This window comes from Wolffia australiana, chromosome 18 (genome assembly GCF_029677425.1).
Source record: "Wolffia australiana isolate 7733 chromosome 18, ASM2967742v1".
In the NCBI taxonomy this organism is placed as follows: Eukaryota; Viridiplantae; Streptophyta; class Magnoliopsida; order Alismatales; family Araceae; genus Wolffia; species Wolffia australiana.
In genome coordinates this window covers 1,689,968-1,706,946 of record NC_135852.1, presented here as the reverse complement: position 1 = coordinate 1,706,946, position 16,979 = coordinate 1,689,968, and the positions used below count along the sequence as shown (strand labels likewise).

Below are 16,979 nucleotides of genomic sequence, written 5' to 3'. Positions count from 1 at the left end.
TATAGTACACAGTTATGTCTGGGGAGGATGAGTCTTCAGACAATGGCGCAAATTGAGAACAGAAGAAGCCTTGCATTAATGGATACGATGCGTTGAGGTACTTCACATCTCAGGGACGACAAAAGTTTAGATGCAACATATGTAACGTAGTTGTGGATAGCATCAAATATCTGAGCAGCACTCCTATGTGGAGACATCTGGAAAAAATTCATCGAAAGGTTTTTGCATCATTGAAGGGCAAGGGGAACAATGTCGGAAGGGAGAGGTCGGTGGCTGAATATTTTGGCATAAGCGGTAGTAAGAAGCAATATTACATTGGTCGTACAATAGAGAATACGAAGGAAGAACTGGTGTGGTTCATATGTCTATCTGATTCACCGTGGGGGATCATTAGGAAGAAGTACTTCATAAGACTTCTCCGTTACATCGCACAAGAAGAGATATCTATCCCATTTGTACAGGCTATCAAAGCCAAAGCACAAGCTCTTTACAAAGATATGAAAAAAAATATACGACATAAACTGGCTAATGTTGCTCGTGTATCACTAACACTAGATGTGTGGACTTCTGAAAACAACATTGCATTTTTAGGGGTGACTGTGCATTGGGTGGACAAGGAGTGGAAACTGTGTGAGTGTGTGCTTGGGATACGCCAAATGAAAGGATCACACACTAGGGAAAACCTTAGCGCAACTGTCCTCCAACTATTGGTGGAGTTTGACTTAAAGTCAAAGGTATGCATATGAATGTAATCAATAATAGTTTATTCAACGACATTCTCACATTCCTGATGTATTTTTACGCAGGTGTGCGTTGTGACCACAGACAATGCATCAAATAACCAGAAGATGATGGCTATTTTAGAAGATGATTTGAAGCAAGAGAACCATCATTTCACTGCAAGTAGGCACGCATTATGTGTAGCACACGTAATCAACCTTGTAGTCCATGCCGGGCTCAGCTCGCTACGTGTTACAAAGGCACCATCTGAGCAAGTCATTCGGGATGATAGTTATATTATTGGCGCCAATGACAGTGACAAGTCAATGATGAATTCAGTTCATCCACTCTGGGTGACGGAGTGCTCTGATTGAGGGAAATTGTGACTGCAATAGGTGGGTCAACATAGCCCACCGAGCGCTATGTATCACTATGCAAGCAGTTTGGATTATCGAACCATAAGAAGATCCCCTTAGACTACACTATAAAGTGGAATTCAACATATGAGATGCTTGTCGCAAGCGTCGAAAAGAGGGATATTCCTGATGTAATGGCGGTAAATGTCTTGAAGAAGCATGTGCTAGTTGATGAAGAGTGGCAGATGATCAAAGATTTCGCAGGGATATTGTAGCCCCTTGTGATGGCCACGTCCTTCGTTTGTAAATCCAAGTCATCAACTACAAATGAAGCAATTGTCATCCTCAAAGCGATGAGAAAACATCTTGATAGTGTCATGAGAGGAATCCGAGAATCAACCTTGTTTCAAGTGAATAGTATTATATCATCACGGCAACAGACTTCCGTCTATAATGCTTGTCATGCCATGACTACCAATCTGAAAAAATATTCAACCCTCCTCAGTCGTAACCAGTCCTTCACCGTTGCTACGCTTATTGATCCATCCATGAAGGGACGGTTAATCGATCGTGACTATGGAGACGAAGTCATCAATTATGTAAGGAATTTATTAGCTACACCTGACGTCAGAAATGATCAAACTATGTCTGATTCAGCTCCCTCTGGGTGTTTTTGTCCCCCTTGGACAACAACCGCTTTTTTCAGTGAAGCACTTGATGAGTTGTTGCCAGATAATGATCACACTACAACTTATGATACACTGCACGAGCTAGATGCGTACATTACTTCACCTCCCAACAAGGGGACAGAACTGTTACACTGGTGGAAGGTCATAGGTGAGCACTCGTATCCTTGTTTAGCGGTAATTGCGAAGGAGTTCTTATCAGTCTCGGCGATAAGTGCACCCTTGGAGAAATTTTTCTCTGTCGGTCGTGCCGTCATCAACTACAAGCGGACAAGGTTGATAGCGGAAAGCATCGAGCTAGTCATGACACTGAAGTGATGGCAATGCCCTCAAGTTATCTAGGTTTTTTTTTAGGTTTAGTTAAAATTTCATGTTTTAGTCAGGGTTTCCCTTGTTTCTCATGGCAGCTAGGTTAAGAAGTGCCGCATAGGGCAGCTGCCCGCTGCCTGGGGCCGACGCCCGCCGCACGAGGCAGCCGCCAGACGGGCCGCGTCCGCGCGAGAGCGCCGCCCGTCGCACGGGGCAACTGCCGTCGCATAGGGCAGCCGCCCCTCGCACGGGGCCGCTGCCATCGCACGAGGCCTCCTCCGCTGCCCTCGACGACCGCCTCCAGCGGCCTCCAGCAACCCTCGATGGCCACCTCCGCTGCCCTCGACGGCCGCCTCCAGCGGCCTCCAGCCGCCCTCGACGACCACCTCCAGCCGCCCTCGACAGCCGCCTCCCGCCCTCGACAGCCGCCTCCCGCCGCCCTCAACGGCCGCCTCTAGCCGCCCTTGATGGCCGCCTCCGCCGTCATCGACGGCCGTCTTCAGCCGCCCTCGACGGCCGCCTCTAGCCGCCCTCGACGCCCGCCTCTCGCCGCCCTCGACGGCCGCCTCCAGCCGCCCTCGACAGCCACCTCCAGCCGCCCTCGACGGCCGCCTCTAGCCGCTCTAGACGACCGCCTCCCGCCGCCCTCGATGTCCGCCTCCAGCCGCCCTCGAAGGCCGCCTCCGCCACCCTCGACGGCTGCCTCCAGCCGCCCTTGACGGCCACCTCCCGGCCCCCGCAACAACAGCTTCCCGCCATCCTCGACGGTTGCCTCCAGCAGCCTTGGTACCGTGACGCCTGCCTCAGCCACGCGCCTGCCGCTATCGCCGGACGCGCCGACGCCGCCGCTTTGGCTGCCGCCGCGCCGCTTTAGTTGTCGCACGATGCCGCCCTCAGTCGCCGCACGCCGCTGCCCTCGGTCGCCGCACGACACCGCACCCTGTCACCGTATGCCGCTGCACAGTTCGCCGCCCTCCCATCGTCGGGGCCTGCCAACGCCTCGACGAAGATCGTGTGGAGATAGCGACACCCTCAGCTTCAATGAATTGAGGGCCCGCGCAGGACCTTTCCGGCACCCCCACGCGGGACGTGCGATCCCAGACGATCGTCCCCGAGTAGGACGAGCGGATCACGCGCCCGCCGTAGGACATCACCGACGTCGTCCTACATCATGAAGCGTTGGTGGCGAGTGAAGGAGGATGTCAACGATGGTAGCAACGGAGATGACGAAGATAACGAGGAGGATCCAAAGGTTGTTAGCATGATGATATATTGAAACATTTTGACTTCATTTTTTGGCGATGTGCAGTGGCATTTTGACTTCATTTTCATAAACAATTCATAATTTTCAACATAATGCCTTAAGATTTAGAGGCATTATTTTTCCTCATAACAGCAACGTAATCTCGAAATCATTTTCCTTTTCCTAATAGTAAGCCCACTTTACACCTAGTGACTTAATTTCTTAGATTTACGAGGACGATAACTGTTGTCTAGTTTGAGATAAAATTAAAATATTAACATAATGGATTAAGAATTACAAACATTATAATTATTATCTACTTTAAGATCCAATTGACTATTGATCAATTTAATCCCGAAATCATATTAATCGCAATTTAATCTCGAAATCATTATTTGAAGGGTCGTATCAATTCAGTGGGTGTAAAGCTGATAACTCCCTAAATTCAATGCTTAATTCAAGCAGTCAGCTCATTTTTAACCATTTTATATATTTTAGTTACATGTTACTCACCATTCCAAGTAAATTCAGATTTCAATATAACTTTTATGTTCTTTTATGATTTTTATATAAGTTATTAATGGTTAGAATAACTCTTTTTAAATCAAACGGCAGCTTTGAAAACAAAAAATATTTTTAAATAATGTGAGGATAAATTATTGAAAGTTTTCGACTTTTATAGGATTTTATTCTATTTTTTCCGAATTTATTCAGAGAAAATATGAATTTTAAGAAAATATTTAACCATTTTCGGTTTCCCTATGGTTTTACTTAGAGAAATATGTGCGGTTCGATTTCGTCGCACAAAATCGGACCGCACGTCGATCAGCGCTTTTGTGAGATCTAAAATATCGCTCACCGGCCGAAAAAATCGGACCGCACAACCTTCCCTAGTCTTCCTTCATCCACAGGCGATGTTCCGTCATCCATCCATAATCCATCATTAGTCTTCCAGAATCCGTCATCCGTCATCCATTTCCCGCAGCACCTCCACCGTCATCCTCTATGCATATGCCGTCATCAGTCATCCGTCATCCATCCGTCACTGTGACGAGCGACGCGACGGATGACGCTTGCCGTTAAGAGAGGCAAAAACCCTAGACCTAGAAGGAACGGCATAAACCTCCAGGATTTCAATTTCGTCGAGGAGAGGAGGAAGAAGCAAGCGAGCTCGCCATGGCCATGGCGGAGGCGGAGGGCACGGGGCAAGCTTATCGCGGCCTGAAGAAGAACTATCGTTGCGTGCAATCTCTTCAGCAGTTCTACAATGGTCGCCCTTTCGCCGTTTCCTCTGACGGTTCCTTCCTCGCCTGCGCCTGCGACGACAAGATCAAGCTCGTCAACGCCTGCGATGCCGCGGTTAGATCCGAGCTCGAGGGCGACACGGAGGCCGTCACCGCTCTGGCGCTCAGCCCGGACGATAAATTTCTCTTCTCCGCCAGCCACAGCAGGCTAATCAGGGTCTGGGATCTCTCTTCTTTCAAGTGCGTTCGATCCTGGAAGGTAATTCAACTCTAATTTGGGATTTTTTCTACGGATGAATGTCTAGATTCTCTGTGATTTGGCGGAAATCGAACTTCTTACTCTGAATTTGATTCAGGGTCATGACGGGCCGGTGATGGGTATGGCATGTCATTCGTCTGGAGGCTTGCTAGCCACTGCAGGGGCTGATAAGAAGGTCCTTGTGTGGGATGTTGACGGGGGCTTCTGCACTCACTTCTTCAAAGGTCATGGGGGTGTCGTTACCAGCATCGCGTTTCATCCTGATCCGAATTGCCTGCTTGTAAGGGGATTCTGATAACTTGGCTGATTTTTTTCCTTTTTGCTTATTGGGCACCGTTAATTTGGACAGTCTTCCTATAAATCCCTTCTCTTCTCTTCCCTTTCTCTATCTGTATCCATCTCTATCTCTATCTTTATCTCTTTCTCTATATCTATATCGATACCCATCTCCATCTCTTCTCTTTCTATCTCTCTTTTTATCTGTCTCACTTAAGGGATTTGCATAGGAAACGGTCGTTGCATAAATTTTGCTTCAATCATGTTGTGTTGACTGTGATTGTTTCCCATTTGTGTAGGTTTTCTCTGGAAGTGAAGATGCAACAATCCGCGTTTGGAATCTCAAAAGTAAAAAATGTATCGCAGTGCTAGAGAAACACTTCTCATCAGTGACCTCCTTGGCGATTTCAGAGCGTGATCATGTCTTGCTAAGTGGGGGAAGAGATAAGGCATGGCCCTCGGTTTTGCTATTTTGAGATGCTCTAGCCAAAATTAGCGTTGATGAACACTAACTTACTGTGGTCTGCCTTATTTATTCGGTTGTCTATTGCTATTATTATAAAGTCAGTAACTTGATGCCCGATGTTAAATAGTATTTAATACTTGTAAATAGTATTTAATATTTTTTTTGAACAATTAAATAGTATTTAGTATTATGAGCAGAAATCTCCTCGTTGGGTTTACAGCATGCCGTTTGACCCATGGGTCTTGCCTCAGGCATCCATTTCGCTGGGTGACATCATCAGGAAAAAAATGAGACAATTTTATTCATTATGTATGCTATCTAGTGTTTTTTTCCTTACCTTAATGTTTGAAACTGCTTTTTATTTGTATCTTTTTACAACTCTGAGTCCATTCCTTTCCCTAGACGTGCAATTATTTCATTAGTGCTCCGATCACTTTATTATGACAGAGAGGTTTTTATCTGACAATGGCGTACACTTTCATCATTGCCTAGGCCTGGCATCTTGATCTTCATTTACGTCACTGGATTAAAGGTTTTTTTTTTTTTTGGATCTGTCAGGTTGTGAACATATGGGATTTGCGTGATTATAGTTTCCAGAAGACAATGCCTACCTATGAGATGATTGAAGACGTCAGGATTATATTTCCTGGGACCCATCTAGCCTCGTTCATTAAGAAAAGTGAACATAAAAGAACCAAGCAAAAGGATGAGAGTCCACTGCCAATTCAGTTTTTAACTGTTGGCGAGTTAGGCATTGTTCGATTATGGAGCTCTGAAAGGTCCTGAAACTGACTTTTCTTTTCTCATACTTTGTACTCTGCTTACTTATCAGTGTTATCGTCTGAACAGTGCGCAGCCCTTGTATGAGCAGCAAGTTTCGGATACCACTCTGGTCTCAGAAGATAACACTAGGAGAGGATTCATATCAGCTGCCATACTAGCACAGGATCAAGGAGTGATCTGCGCTACCTCTGATCAGCAGTTTTTGTTTTATAACTTTAACCCTGCTTCTGAAAAGAAATTACAGCTTGATTTATATCGGCGTCTTGTTGGTTACAATGAGGAAATTATTGACCTGAAGTTTGTCGATGAAGATGAAAGGCATCTTGCCGTGGCAACAAACTTGGAAGAGGTATATTTGTGATTATTATTGCGCTTTTTCTCATTCACCCCCCTGGGATACATCTTTTGTTATGTGACAGAATGAATGATCTCTTCTGATTCCTCTTTCCACATTAAGTTCTGTTTTTTCTATACCTCTCTTAATCTTTGTCAGCACATGGAAAAATGATTATCCTTGCTCTTGTCTGATGATCGCAATACACTGACTGAAAGATGCTTTGAGTGCAGGTGAGGGTTTATGATGTCAAGAGCATGTCATGTTCATATGTACTGACGGGTCATACAGACATTGTACTATGTCTGGACACATGTACTTTACAGTCTGGAGAAGCATACATTGTAACCGGGAGCAAGGACAATAGTGTGAGTCGTCAGTTTCTTCCAGCAAAACATTGTTTCTGAATAATATGTTTAAATTTTAAAAAATAGTTCTTCAAGTGTTCGCTATTTTCCGCGTGATATTTAGTTTTTGTCTTTCAGGATTGGTCTTTTTTTAACGTATACCTTCTCAACAATGCCTTCTCTGTGGTGTTGAGCACCTTGATTCTTATAGATGTAGCTCCTACTGTTGTTTTATTGTTTTTTATGCAAAAATTGATGGTTCATCTTATTACATGTAGGGTGGAGTTGACAATTTTTATTGTCATTTGCCATGGCTTCTCATGGACGAAGTTCAAGTATCTTAATTGGTGCCTTTTTATTGTAGGCCAGATTGTGGAATGCTGCTTCCAAACAGTGTGTGGGTGTTGCTAGCAGTCATATGGGAGCTGTTGGTGCAGTCGCGTTCTCAAAGAAGCACAAAAACTTTTTTGTCAGCGGAAGCAGGTAACACTAATCCAATTTCTGGTCGGCGTCCCTTTTATCTTGTTTCGATGGTTTTGCTGTCTATTTGTAAAAAAAAATGGTGTAATTTTGGTGTCTATTGTTGAGATGATGGACTGTTTCTTGAAACAGGGTTTTGTGTTTAGGGCTAAAGGTTGTGAGTTTAAGGTGATAGGGTTTAGGGTTGAAGGTTTGTGATGATTTGAGATTCCGTTTTCAGTTAACATTTGTGGGTTCAGATTTCAAAATTTTGGGTTTTGGTTTATGGTTGCGGACATAAGATTTAGGTTTATGGTTTAACTATTTCGCTGTTTCTCATCATCCTTGCTTGTTCTTTCAATATGTTCAATCCTTCTTTTCGTCTTTCCCTGTGTTGTAGTGACCGTACTCTCAAGGTATGGGGGCTGGATTCTCTATCAGAAAACGTTGAACAAAAGTGCAAGTTAAAAGCAAAAGCTGTTGTGGCTGCACACGACAAAGACATTAACTGCATAGCTGTTTCCCCGAATGATGGTTTTGTTTGCAGTGGCTCTCAGGTTTGGAGATCTTGGAACCTTTTGTTTTACTTCAGTGGATGATCTCGAATGTTTTCAAATTTGAGAGTTTGGCCATCTTTCGTAATCCACTGCTCCATATCTTTCGGAGATATGTATTTTGTGTTTTTAATGCTTTCTGTCGGAAGCAGAATCTTTCATAAAATTTTCCTCTCTCCTATATTTGAATAGCAAACCTTAAATTTTCCTTACTTCTATAGTGTTCGAATTTATTTCTTCTCTCAAAGCCTGACTCCCAGGGCGGCAGGTTTCCTCCTGCCCTGCTCTCTTCCCAGATCTCTCTATCTCTTTCTCTGTTTCTTGCGTTACATCCACTCATTGACTCCTTTCTATGGAGATCAACATGGTAGATTATTCTTTCAGATTATTTCTCCTGGCCCAAACTGTGTTGTAATTTCTTTTGAGATGTTTAAACTTAATTTATGGATTCATTCCATTGTCGTAATCTTTCTTCAGTCCACAGACCACATTAAGTGTTAATATGATTTGTTAAATGGCGTATTTCAATAATAGGATCGAACTGCATGTGTGTGGCGACTTCCGGATCTGGTATCTGTTTCTGTACTTAAAGGCCACAAGAGGGGAATCTGGTCTGTCGAGTTTTCTCCGGTTGACCAATGCGTTCTTACGGCTTCCGGTGACAAGACCATTAAGTACTGGCTTATATCTGACGGAACATGTTTGAGAACATTCGAGGGTCACACGGCAGGCGTGTTGCGGGCTTCTTTTGTGACACGCGGGATGCAAATTGTTTCGTCTGGTAATTTTTCTCTCAGCCAATCTTGAGCGTTGGATTGTTCGATCAATTCTCTACTTTTACTTTCTTCAGTGTAGTTTCTTTTTGAAATCTTAAATGAGGGCGAACAAATTCAGGTGCCGATGGTTTGCTCAAGCTTTGGACTGTAAAAACTGGCGAATGCAAGGCTACATATGATCAACATGAATCAAAGGTTGTGATTTGGTCTTTAAGTACAATTCTATTTTCATCTTTTAAATTTGCGCTTACTTCCAATATTTTGATTTTATTGGAGATTTAATCTCTCCAGCTGGTCGAATTTTTGAGTTATGTTGTGGATTGTACCCAAGTTTAGTGGATCAAGTTATTGTCAATGATGAAGATTAATCTTTCTCACTCTCACTATATCCTTGCTCTTACTCTATTAATCTATTTCTCTCTCTACTTTCTCTATTTCTCTCTCTCATTACCTCTCTATATTTTCTCTGCTCTCTTTCTCTCTCTCTTTATCTCTCTATATTTTCTCCTCTCTCGTTTTCTCTCTCTATCATTACCTCTATATTTTCTCATCTCTCCTCTCTTCCTTATTCTCCTCTCTCTCATTACAATCATTTGCTTTCTCTCTCAGTTCTCTCTCCTCGTTCACTTTCTGGCTCTCTCTGGTGCGTGTCATTGTTCTCTCCTTGACGATGATGATTCCTCATCAGTCCTCTGTATTCATCATCGATGAGTAGCTATGAGGAATTCATCATCTCTTGTCATTGTCAACTTCGCGCAGACAAATTGATAGTGATGACTACTCGTCATCGTCAGGGAGGACGGCAACCCTATCTCATAAGCATTCCATTATTTTTGCCCTTTTGTGCAATGAATATTTTTATAGGTACTTGTTTTTAATCCCATGATCTGTGATTTCCCTAGGTCTGGGCATTAGCCGTCGGTAAAAAGACTGAAAAAATAGCCACTGGTGGCGGCGATGCAGTTATAAATCTGTGGCATGACTCAACAGCTGCAGACAAAGAGGAAGATCTGCGGAAAACTGTGGGTTCTCTTTGGCGAGTCAAAGAATTCAGCTTTTATCAGTTAAGAACTTGATAAAATTTGGCGTTTCTGCAGGAGGAGGCAGCACTGAAGAGTCAAGAGTTGGACAATGCTTTGTACGACAAGGACTTTGTCAGAACAATCCAATTGGCTTTTGAGCTCCGCATGCCGCACAAACTGCTCCATCTATTCTCGGAACTCTTCAGGTCAGTTGTTTTTCCTTTGAATTCACTTCTTCTTTCGTATGAGATTTCTCTAATTTCCATCATTAATTCCGAAAACAGCAATCTAATGGATGATATAGCTGTGACGCATATCAATATTAAGTTGTTTTTGTTCTTTCTGTCAAACCTTGGAAACTATCAGAGGAGAAAGGGGAGTCAGGGCGACGGGAGGAGCCTTCCACCTTGGGAGCAAGGGAGTAAAACCCTGAAATTTACTAGAAACACCCAATATCAATCTTCTATGTGCCTTAAATAGGTAGATAAACTATTGGACTTTTACATAAAACCCCCATATATATATCAGGGAGTGACACTTTAACCCTGCAGTTTAACAACCCCTCTCAAGCTGTGATTTAGTCCTCATGATATCATGGCCTGCCAGATGACACCACCCAAGTAGTTGTTCCCCCGAAGCAGATCTCAATGACATATCCTGTTCTCCACTGACACGGCTTCTGTGTATGAGGCTTCTCCCTTGATGCAGCCCTTCTGCCAATGCAGCTTCTTTGCTTACACGGCTTTGGATGGCAAGTTCTGCTGCTGTGGCAGCACTGCTGTTACTAACATGGATTCTCCACTGCTCAGCTATGATTTTCGTCTATGCTGTTCACACAACACTGCCCGCTGATTTGGAACTGTGGTGTTGCCTCCTTCGTCATCAAAACAGTCTTTTCATGATTTCCTACACAGTCTGCGCCATCACCTGCGCTGTCACAGGCCCCATTTGCACCACCCAGGATTACCACTGTTCTACCGCTGTCCATCTGCTGTCCTCCCACAGTCCTGTCACAGTCATGCTGCAGTCAGACTCACTGTCAACACTGGGGCAATGGGGAGTACTCCCCTGGTCAACAATTGGTCAATGTCAAGCCCTTCTGCCTTGGTCAACCTTGGCCAATGCTGTTCAAACCACAGTCAGTGCCAAGGTCCTCTGGCGCAGCGGACACACTGCCTATGCCACTCCTATGTGGCAGTCAAACCTTGGTCAACGCCGGGTTAGCCGTGGTCAACGCCAAGGTCAACGCGGGGGTCTTCTGCCATGGTCTACACTTGTAGTCTTCCTGTGGTCAACAATTGTGGCCAACTCAGATGTCACCGCCATGGAGTGTGCTGCAGTCAACTCTGAATGCCGAGTTGCCCAGCCATGGTCAATGCCATGGTCTTCTGATATGTGATGATACTTTGTCTTCAACAGTGACGATACTTTCAATAACCAAAATATCCAACATAGGACCGAGGAGAGAATTTGAGGGAGAGGAAGACAAGAGAGGTTTCTGGGGTACTGAGAGGAGAATAGGAATGTGCAGAGGATAGTGAAGGGTTGTCAGGCCTGCGAGCACCGGAGGAGAGGAATTAGGATCAGGCTGGTACTCAAGAGACTGCCGCAGGATGATACTTAAGTTGTAGCCAAAGTGGACTGCTGCAGGTCTCTGCAGGATGGTGACTGCTGCAGGAGAGAGAAGGATACTCAAGAGAGAACTCACTGTGCGACTTCCTGCCCTAAGCTCCATAGAGGCTTGGCTTAAGTAGTAGCCAAAGTGGACTGGGTCGGCTTGTCCGGATTGGGCTGCTGTCGGGCCCTCTTCCATTTGTAGCCCAATGGCTGATCATATCATATTCCTGCAGAGGTCCATGCTTCTGTCATACTAAGGACCATCTGAGGTCCTTCCCGGTTCTCTCCTGGGTCATCCCGAGTTGCTCAATTCTGCATCAGAGACTCCCATAATCTCCTGAGTTGCCTAGATCTGCATTAGGCTCTCCCAAGTCTTTGGTGTCTTCCGAGACTCTTCCTGTTTTCTCTTGGGTCGTCCTGAGTTGACTTCCATGCCATCAGTAGCGCCATGCAGTAAGCAGCGTCCTCCGCATCGTAAGTGGTGCCCTCCACACCTTCAGTGGTGCCCACTGTGCCATCCGCTGCGACACTCACTGCACCATCCAAACGCAAAGTTAGCACCACCCACTGCACATCCCAGAGCCTTCTTCACCATCACCTGCATCATGTGCTGGGAAACACCATGCGCTCAACCTCTGTTGGCATGGCATCAAACCGCGGCTAGGCATGAGTAATAGATCCGTCTGGTGCTACTGGGCTGCTGCACCGACTATTCACCAGTTGCTTCAACCGACAGAGGTTGCCCTGCACAAATAAGAAAATGCATACAAATCTCCTTCACCATCCTCAGCAGTATCCTCGGTAGTCCGTGTACTTGATCAGAGTCAAGAGATTGCCACTGTTGGAGCCGATGTGCTTGAAATTGCCATCAATGACATGGCCTTCTGCCGTGGTCTTCTCACATTCAATGCTGCAGTCACTGTTGGGCTGGCGCGCTTGAAATTGCCATCAATGCCAAGGTCTTCTGCGGCTGTCTTCTCAGATTCAATGCTGCAGTCATTGCCATGGTTGCCACAACAGTCAGCGTCTCTTCCATATGTGTCCCTCTGGTCTTCCCAGTCTTTCCAGTCTTCTCCCGGGTTTAGGGGTTCCTCCCGGAGCTCGGGGTCTGCTGCGGATCTCCCAGGTCTGCTGCTGATTCTCCTTGGTCTTCTGGTGTTATCCTGGTCTCCTAGGGCTCCCAAAGCCAGATTTCCTCCTGGTCTCCCAAAGCCATGAGAGATGCTCTCGGATGCTCTCAGATTGCCCCAATTTCCTCTTGGATCTCTGCAATTTCCTCTATGGTTTTCTGGATCTTCTGGTGCGCCGCAAGTCTCTGGGGTCACCTGGATTTCTTCCTTGGCCAACAAATGAGGTGGATGAACAAACCCACAAAAAGTCTGCCTTGGGCCTGATGTTGCAGCGTCCTTAGAGAGGTGCTGACACCTCGACCATTAAATGCCTTACCCTGTACTGCAGCCTCTGTCTTAAACTTGGCCATGCCTTAATTGCTTCTTGAGAGCGGTAGTCATGATTTCTTGGACACGAATTCTTAGCCAACTTCACACATAATATGGCTTCTTGGGCATCAGATATTGCCATGGTGGCGCTTACATGCCAATGATGATGCACCAACATGTCAATATTTGGTGCCAAATCCTCTGCCTTCCAATATGGCCGCCGGTTGCCAGCTTGATACGGCTGACGTTTTATACTTGCTGTGTGCTCGGCCACATTCAACATGGAGCCTTGATATGGGCATAGCCATAGCTTATGCATTTCGTCTGATATTTTGAGGGCGCCAACTTTTTGTACACAGTTCATTTGCCATGGTGCTATGCTGCAGCGCATGGTGATGAGTGCAGTACTGGCATACCTGCACTTACCGCACGAGTCTGGTTGTGCTCACTGTGCGTGCACTCGTACACATCCAAATCTTTGTGTGAATCACCTGTGAACCCTAATCCTAGGGTTAGAAGAACTCCATGAGAAGAAGAGGTCTCTTGTGTTTTCTGATATGACGGTGCCCTAGGGTTAAATACCATGGGCGATTACATAAAAGAGAGGGTCCAGGCTTTCGTGGACCTGAGAGCCTAGATCCGTTTATTTGTGTGCGATAAGGACATAACATAAGAAAAAAGGGGTTCCAGGCTATTGTGGACCTGATAGCCTGGATCTGTTTACTTATGTCTGAAAAGGACATAAAAAAAGAAAATTAATAAAATATTGGCCCAGCCCAATAACCAGGGTCCAGTATACAACACATCATCTTAAGTAACTACGGAGCATTGGCTGACACTTAGAACATTTGGAAGGTAGACCACAGTGTGCCCATTATGTTGGCCACGGCCATGTTGTAATCTGGTCACAGTGCTGATGTGGACACTCCACAATCTTGTCGCAGTCTGGACACGTCTGACCACCAACTTGTCATCAGCAGGACTCATCAGGAAGCTGTGCGTCAATTAAGCACAGCATGGATGTTGTCAGTCTCTATCTCAAAGGGAGGAGCTGGTTGCAGTTCCTCTCTTCCCGCATCTCAAATGGTCTGCCTGGGAAGGAGATCCATGAGTGCCCTCAGCCGTCAGACTCCCTCACCTCCTCCTTCACTTCTCCTTCCTCTTCCTCTAACCCGCTTTGATACGATGTCAAACCTTGGAAAATATTGGAGGAGAGAGAGGGATCAGAGTAGACATGGTTGTTTGGTTCCTTTTGTGCGAATTTGTTTGTTCTGTTCGGTTTTCCGAACAGAACAATATCAAATTGGAACAGATCATCGCACAGACCCGTGTGCGATTATACGGTTCGCTTGGTGCGAATTTTGTTCTAATTTTGTTGGAATGTGCGAATTTTGTTCAGATGTGCAAATTTTGTTCGTTTTTGCACAAAAAAAAGAACAGAACAAAGAACAAGGCCCTGTGCGGTTCTTTTGTGCGAATTTTTTGTTCGTTTCAAATGAACAGAACAGAACAACCATTCTAGATCAGAGCAAGGGAATAAAACCCTAAAATTTACTAGAAATACCCAATCTCATTTACTGATACTTTTTTACATAAATACCCTCTTATGTATCAGGGAATGACATTTTAACCCTGCAGTTTAACACTTTCAGAAAAAAATTTGTTTTTTGTTAGCCGTCTGAGACTTCTTGTCCTCTTGTACCATTCATTGGAACACTAGCTGCGAGAGAAAGGTAGATTAAGAATATCTTGATAATCGTTCATGAAAGAAACCCCAGCTTTTATACTAGGTTACAGGAGTGTTGGGTCTTAGCGACCCCTTATGGAATCGACAACTTCTCAGATCTTATTGTATTATATCGTCTACCAAAATTACGAAGGACTTGAGAGTGAACAAAAAAGTAAGAATACAAATGACGAAGTGATAAGTGGCCTCTTGCTGACAGTTAGAAATGGCCATTTATTTTTTAGTAAAGTGTTTAATGCTAATCTATAACCACTTATTGGCTTCTTTTATCACCTACCTTATCTCTCACCAAAACAAAAAGAATATTCCACTCATCAGGATAGGTTGGCTTAAAAGTCATACAACGTGAAAGAGGGGTGGGCCAATATAACTGAATTATTTCCCACGTGGGAAATAACTCATTTAAATAAGAAATGGGCCACTTCGTGAGCCCACTGAAAATAAAAACTAGCGATTATGGACCTCCTATAATAAGATAGGAGCCTATCTAATAAAAAACGTGAAGCTGTTTTTTTTTTAAAACGTAGAATAATTCATCCGGTGATCAAATAATTACTGCCATCTATGCGTTGCATCCATTGCTTTTTATTACTTATAAACCAGATGATTCTTCATTTCTTATATTGAAAAGAAAAACTCCCCGGTTTGGGTCACACATAGTCTCCATTATACCTTTCTTGTTATTATATTATCCAATAATTCATCGGAGCCCAAATTCCCCTGTTTGTATGAAAAGAGAAGAATCGGTCTTTTCAAAAGGACTATATTATTATTGTATACTAATCATCCTTCCAAACAGTTCTTGCTTATTACCTCCATGAAATAATTCATTTGATTCTAGGGAGAGGCTCGACGAAGATCCGATAGGGGAGGTGGTCCGAAACCTGGGTAAGGACGAGCTCCGGCAGCTTCTGGAGTTTGTTCGAGACTGGAACACGAGGTCCCAAAGCTGCCATGTGGCACAGTTCGTCCTCTTCAGGATCTTTAAAGCGTTCCCTCCCACTGATATAATTCAGGTGAAGGGTGTGCGGGAACTGCTGGAGGGGCTCATACCCTACTCTCAGAGGCACTTTAGCCGTGTCGACCGGCTTGCCAGGAGCGCCTTCTTGCTGGACTACACGCTAACCCGAATGGCTGTTTTGGAGCCTGATTCAGAAAGGGAAGCTGGAGTTGCGGTCACTGGGGCCGAGATCTGTACCCTGAAGAAGAAGAAACGTCGCGGGTCCTCAATTGCTGCAGCCGGTTAGTCTCCTGGACCATCTTTTTGTGCTTAAGTGATGCTTTAAAAAATGCCTGCTTTTTGGATCATCGGAGCTCTGAAATAAACCCTAGAATCGGATCACATTGTACTACACTATATCTTAGGCAATTAGAGATGATTTAATTTAATAGACTCAACTAAAATAGTAAACCTGCATTCTGAAAATTACCTTTCTTTATGCTCAACTTTGCGTCTTCTGATCTCATCGTCGCATGAGGTTTGGGCTTAATTATGAGAATATTACTTTGTTTGAGCATACTGCAAAAAATGGCGCATTCTGCTAATTAAATCAAACACTTATATTTTATTTATGGAAGATATTTTCTCCTGCTATTCTTGCTGGACTACACGTTGATCCAGTTAGCTGTGTTGGAGCCAGATCCGGAAACAGACGGTGGAGATGCAACCACGAGGCCTGAGACGCGAAGCCTGAAGAAGAGGAAGAACCGTGGGTCTTCAAAGGGTTATGGAAATAAGATCAAAGACGCCTTGGATGCAGATCCCTTAATTGCTGTGGCTGGTTAGTCTCTGCCAAATCTTTCTCTACCTGTGGCACTAATTAATCGTTACCCACAATTTTGCGTCCTGTCGATGGTAAACTTTGCTCTAGGATTGAGCCCTATTATGAAAATGTAGTATTATTTGAATATATATTGCATTGTTTCCCATTTTCTTTGTATATATTTCACTGTTGCGTTTTTTACCATTTGTTGTTGTCAATTTTGTTTTTACTAGGATCAAGCCGTCTTATGAATCTTTGGCTTTTGTTTTGAATATATTACATAATTTATCACCCAGTTTTATATTATTTTCTGAATAAATGATGCATTATTTACCCTTGTTTATTCACAAATGCGTGTCCTTTACCAACTTTGCTCTAGCTTTGGTTGAATCTTTTGCATTATTTCTCTACATCGTGGAATTTTATCTGCATAAGTTCTTCATTACTTACCATTCTGTGTACACAAATGTCTCTTCGCGACGTTAAATTTCTCTCTAGGATTGAGCCTTATGATAACAAATTAACATTGTTTGACTATATTGCATTGTTAAATGTTAACCATTAAATTGTGCAAAGTTC

At 44.3% G+C, this 16,979-nt stretch overlaps 1 protein-coding gene across 1 annotated transcript; it reads left to right on the top strand.

The window, feature by feature from the left end:
* Window positions 1-4,436: 4,436 nt before the first annotated feature.
* Window positions 4,437-16,579, top strand: TOZ (Transducin family protein / WD-40 repeat family protein). Its single transcript, XM_078589878.1, has 14 exons — window positions 4,437-4,817; window positions 4,915-5,097; window positions 5,393-5,542; window positions 6,118-6,338; window positions 6,409-6,691; window positions 6,910-7,044; window positions 7,388-7,506; window positions 7,883-8,039; window positions 8,571-8,817; window positions 8,931-9,007; window positions 9,715-9,834; window positions 9,910-10,040; window positions 15,479-15,879; window positions 16,278-16,579. Exons 1-14 carry the CDS (start codon window positions 4,491-4,493, stop codon window positions 16,421-16,423), a joined length of 2,697 nt encoding a protein of 898 aa, XP_078446004.1. The 5' UTR covers window positions 4,437-4,490; the 3' UTR covers window positions 16,424-16,579.
* The last annotated feature ends 400 nt before the right edge of the window (window positions 16,580-16,979 follow it).

What these genes read in the sequence shown, in the direction of transcription:
- TOZ (XM_078589878.1), top strand. Translation starts at nt 4,491, where the DNA reads ATGGCCATGGCGGAGGCGGAGGGCACGGGGCAAGCTTATCGCGGCCTG. An exon ending in TGGCAACAAACTTGGAAGAG is followed by an intron (nt 6,692 to 6,909) that starts GTATATTTGTGA and finishes CTTTGAGTGCAG; the next exon opens with GTGAGGGTTTATGATGTCAA. An exon ending in TTTTTTGTCAGCGGAAGCAG is followed by an intron (nt 7,507 to 7,882) that starts GTAACACTAATC and finishes CCTGTGTTGTAG; the next exon opens with TGACCGTACTCTCAAGGTAT.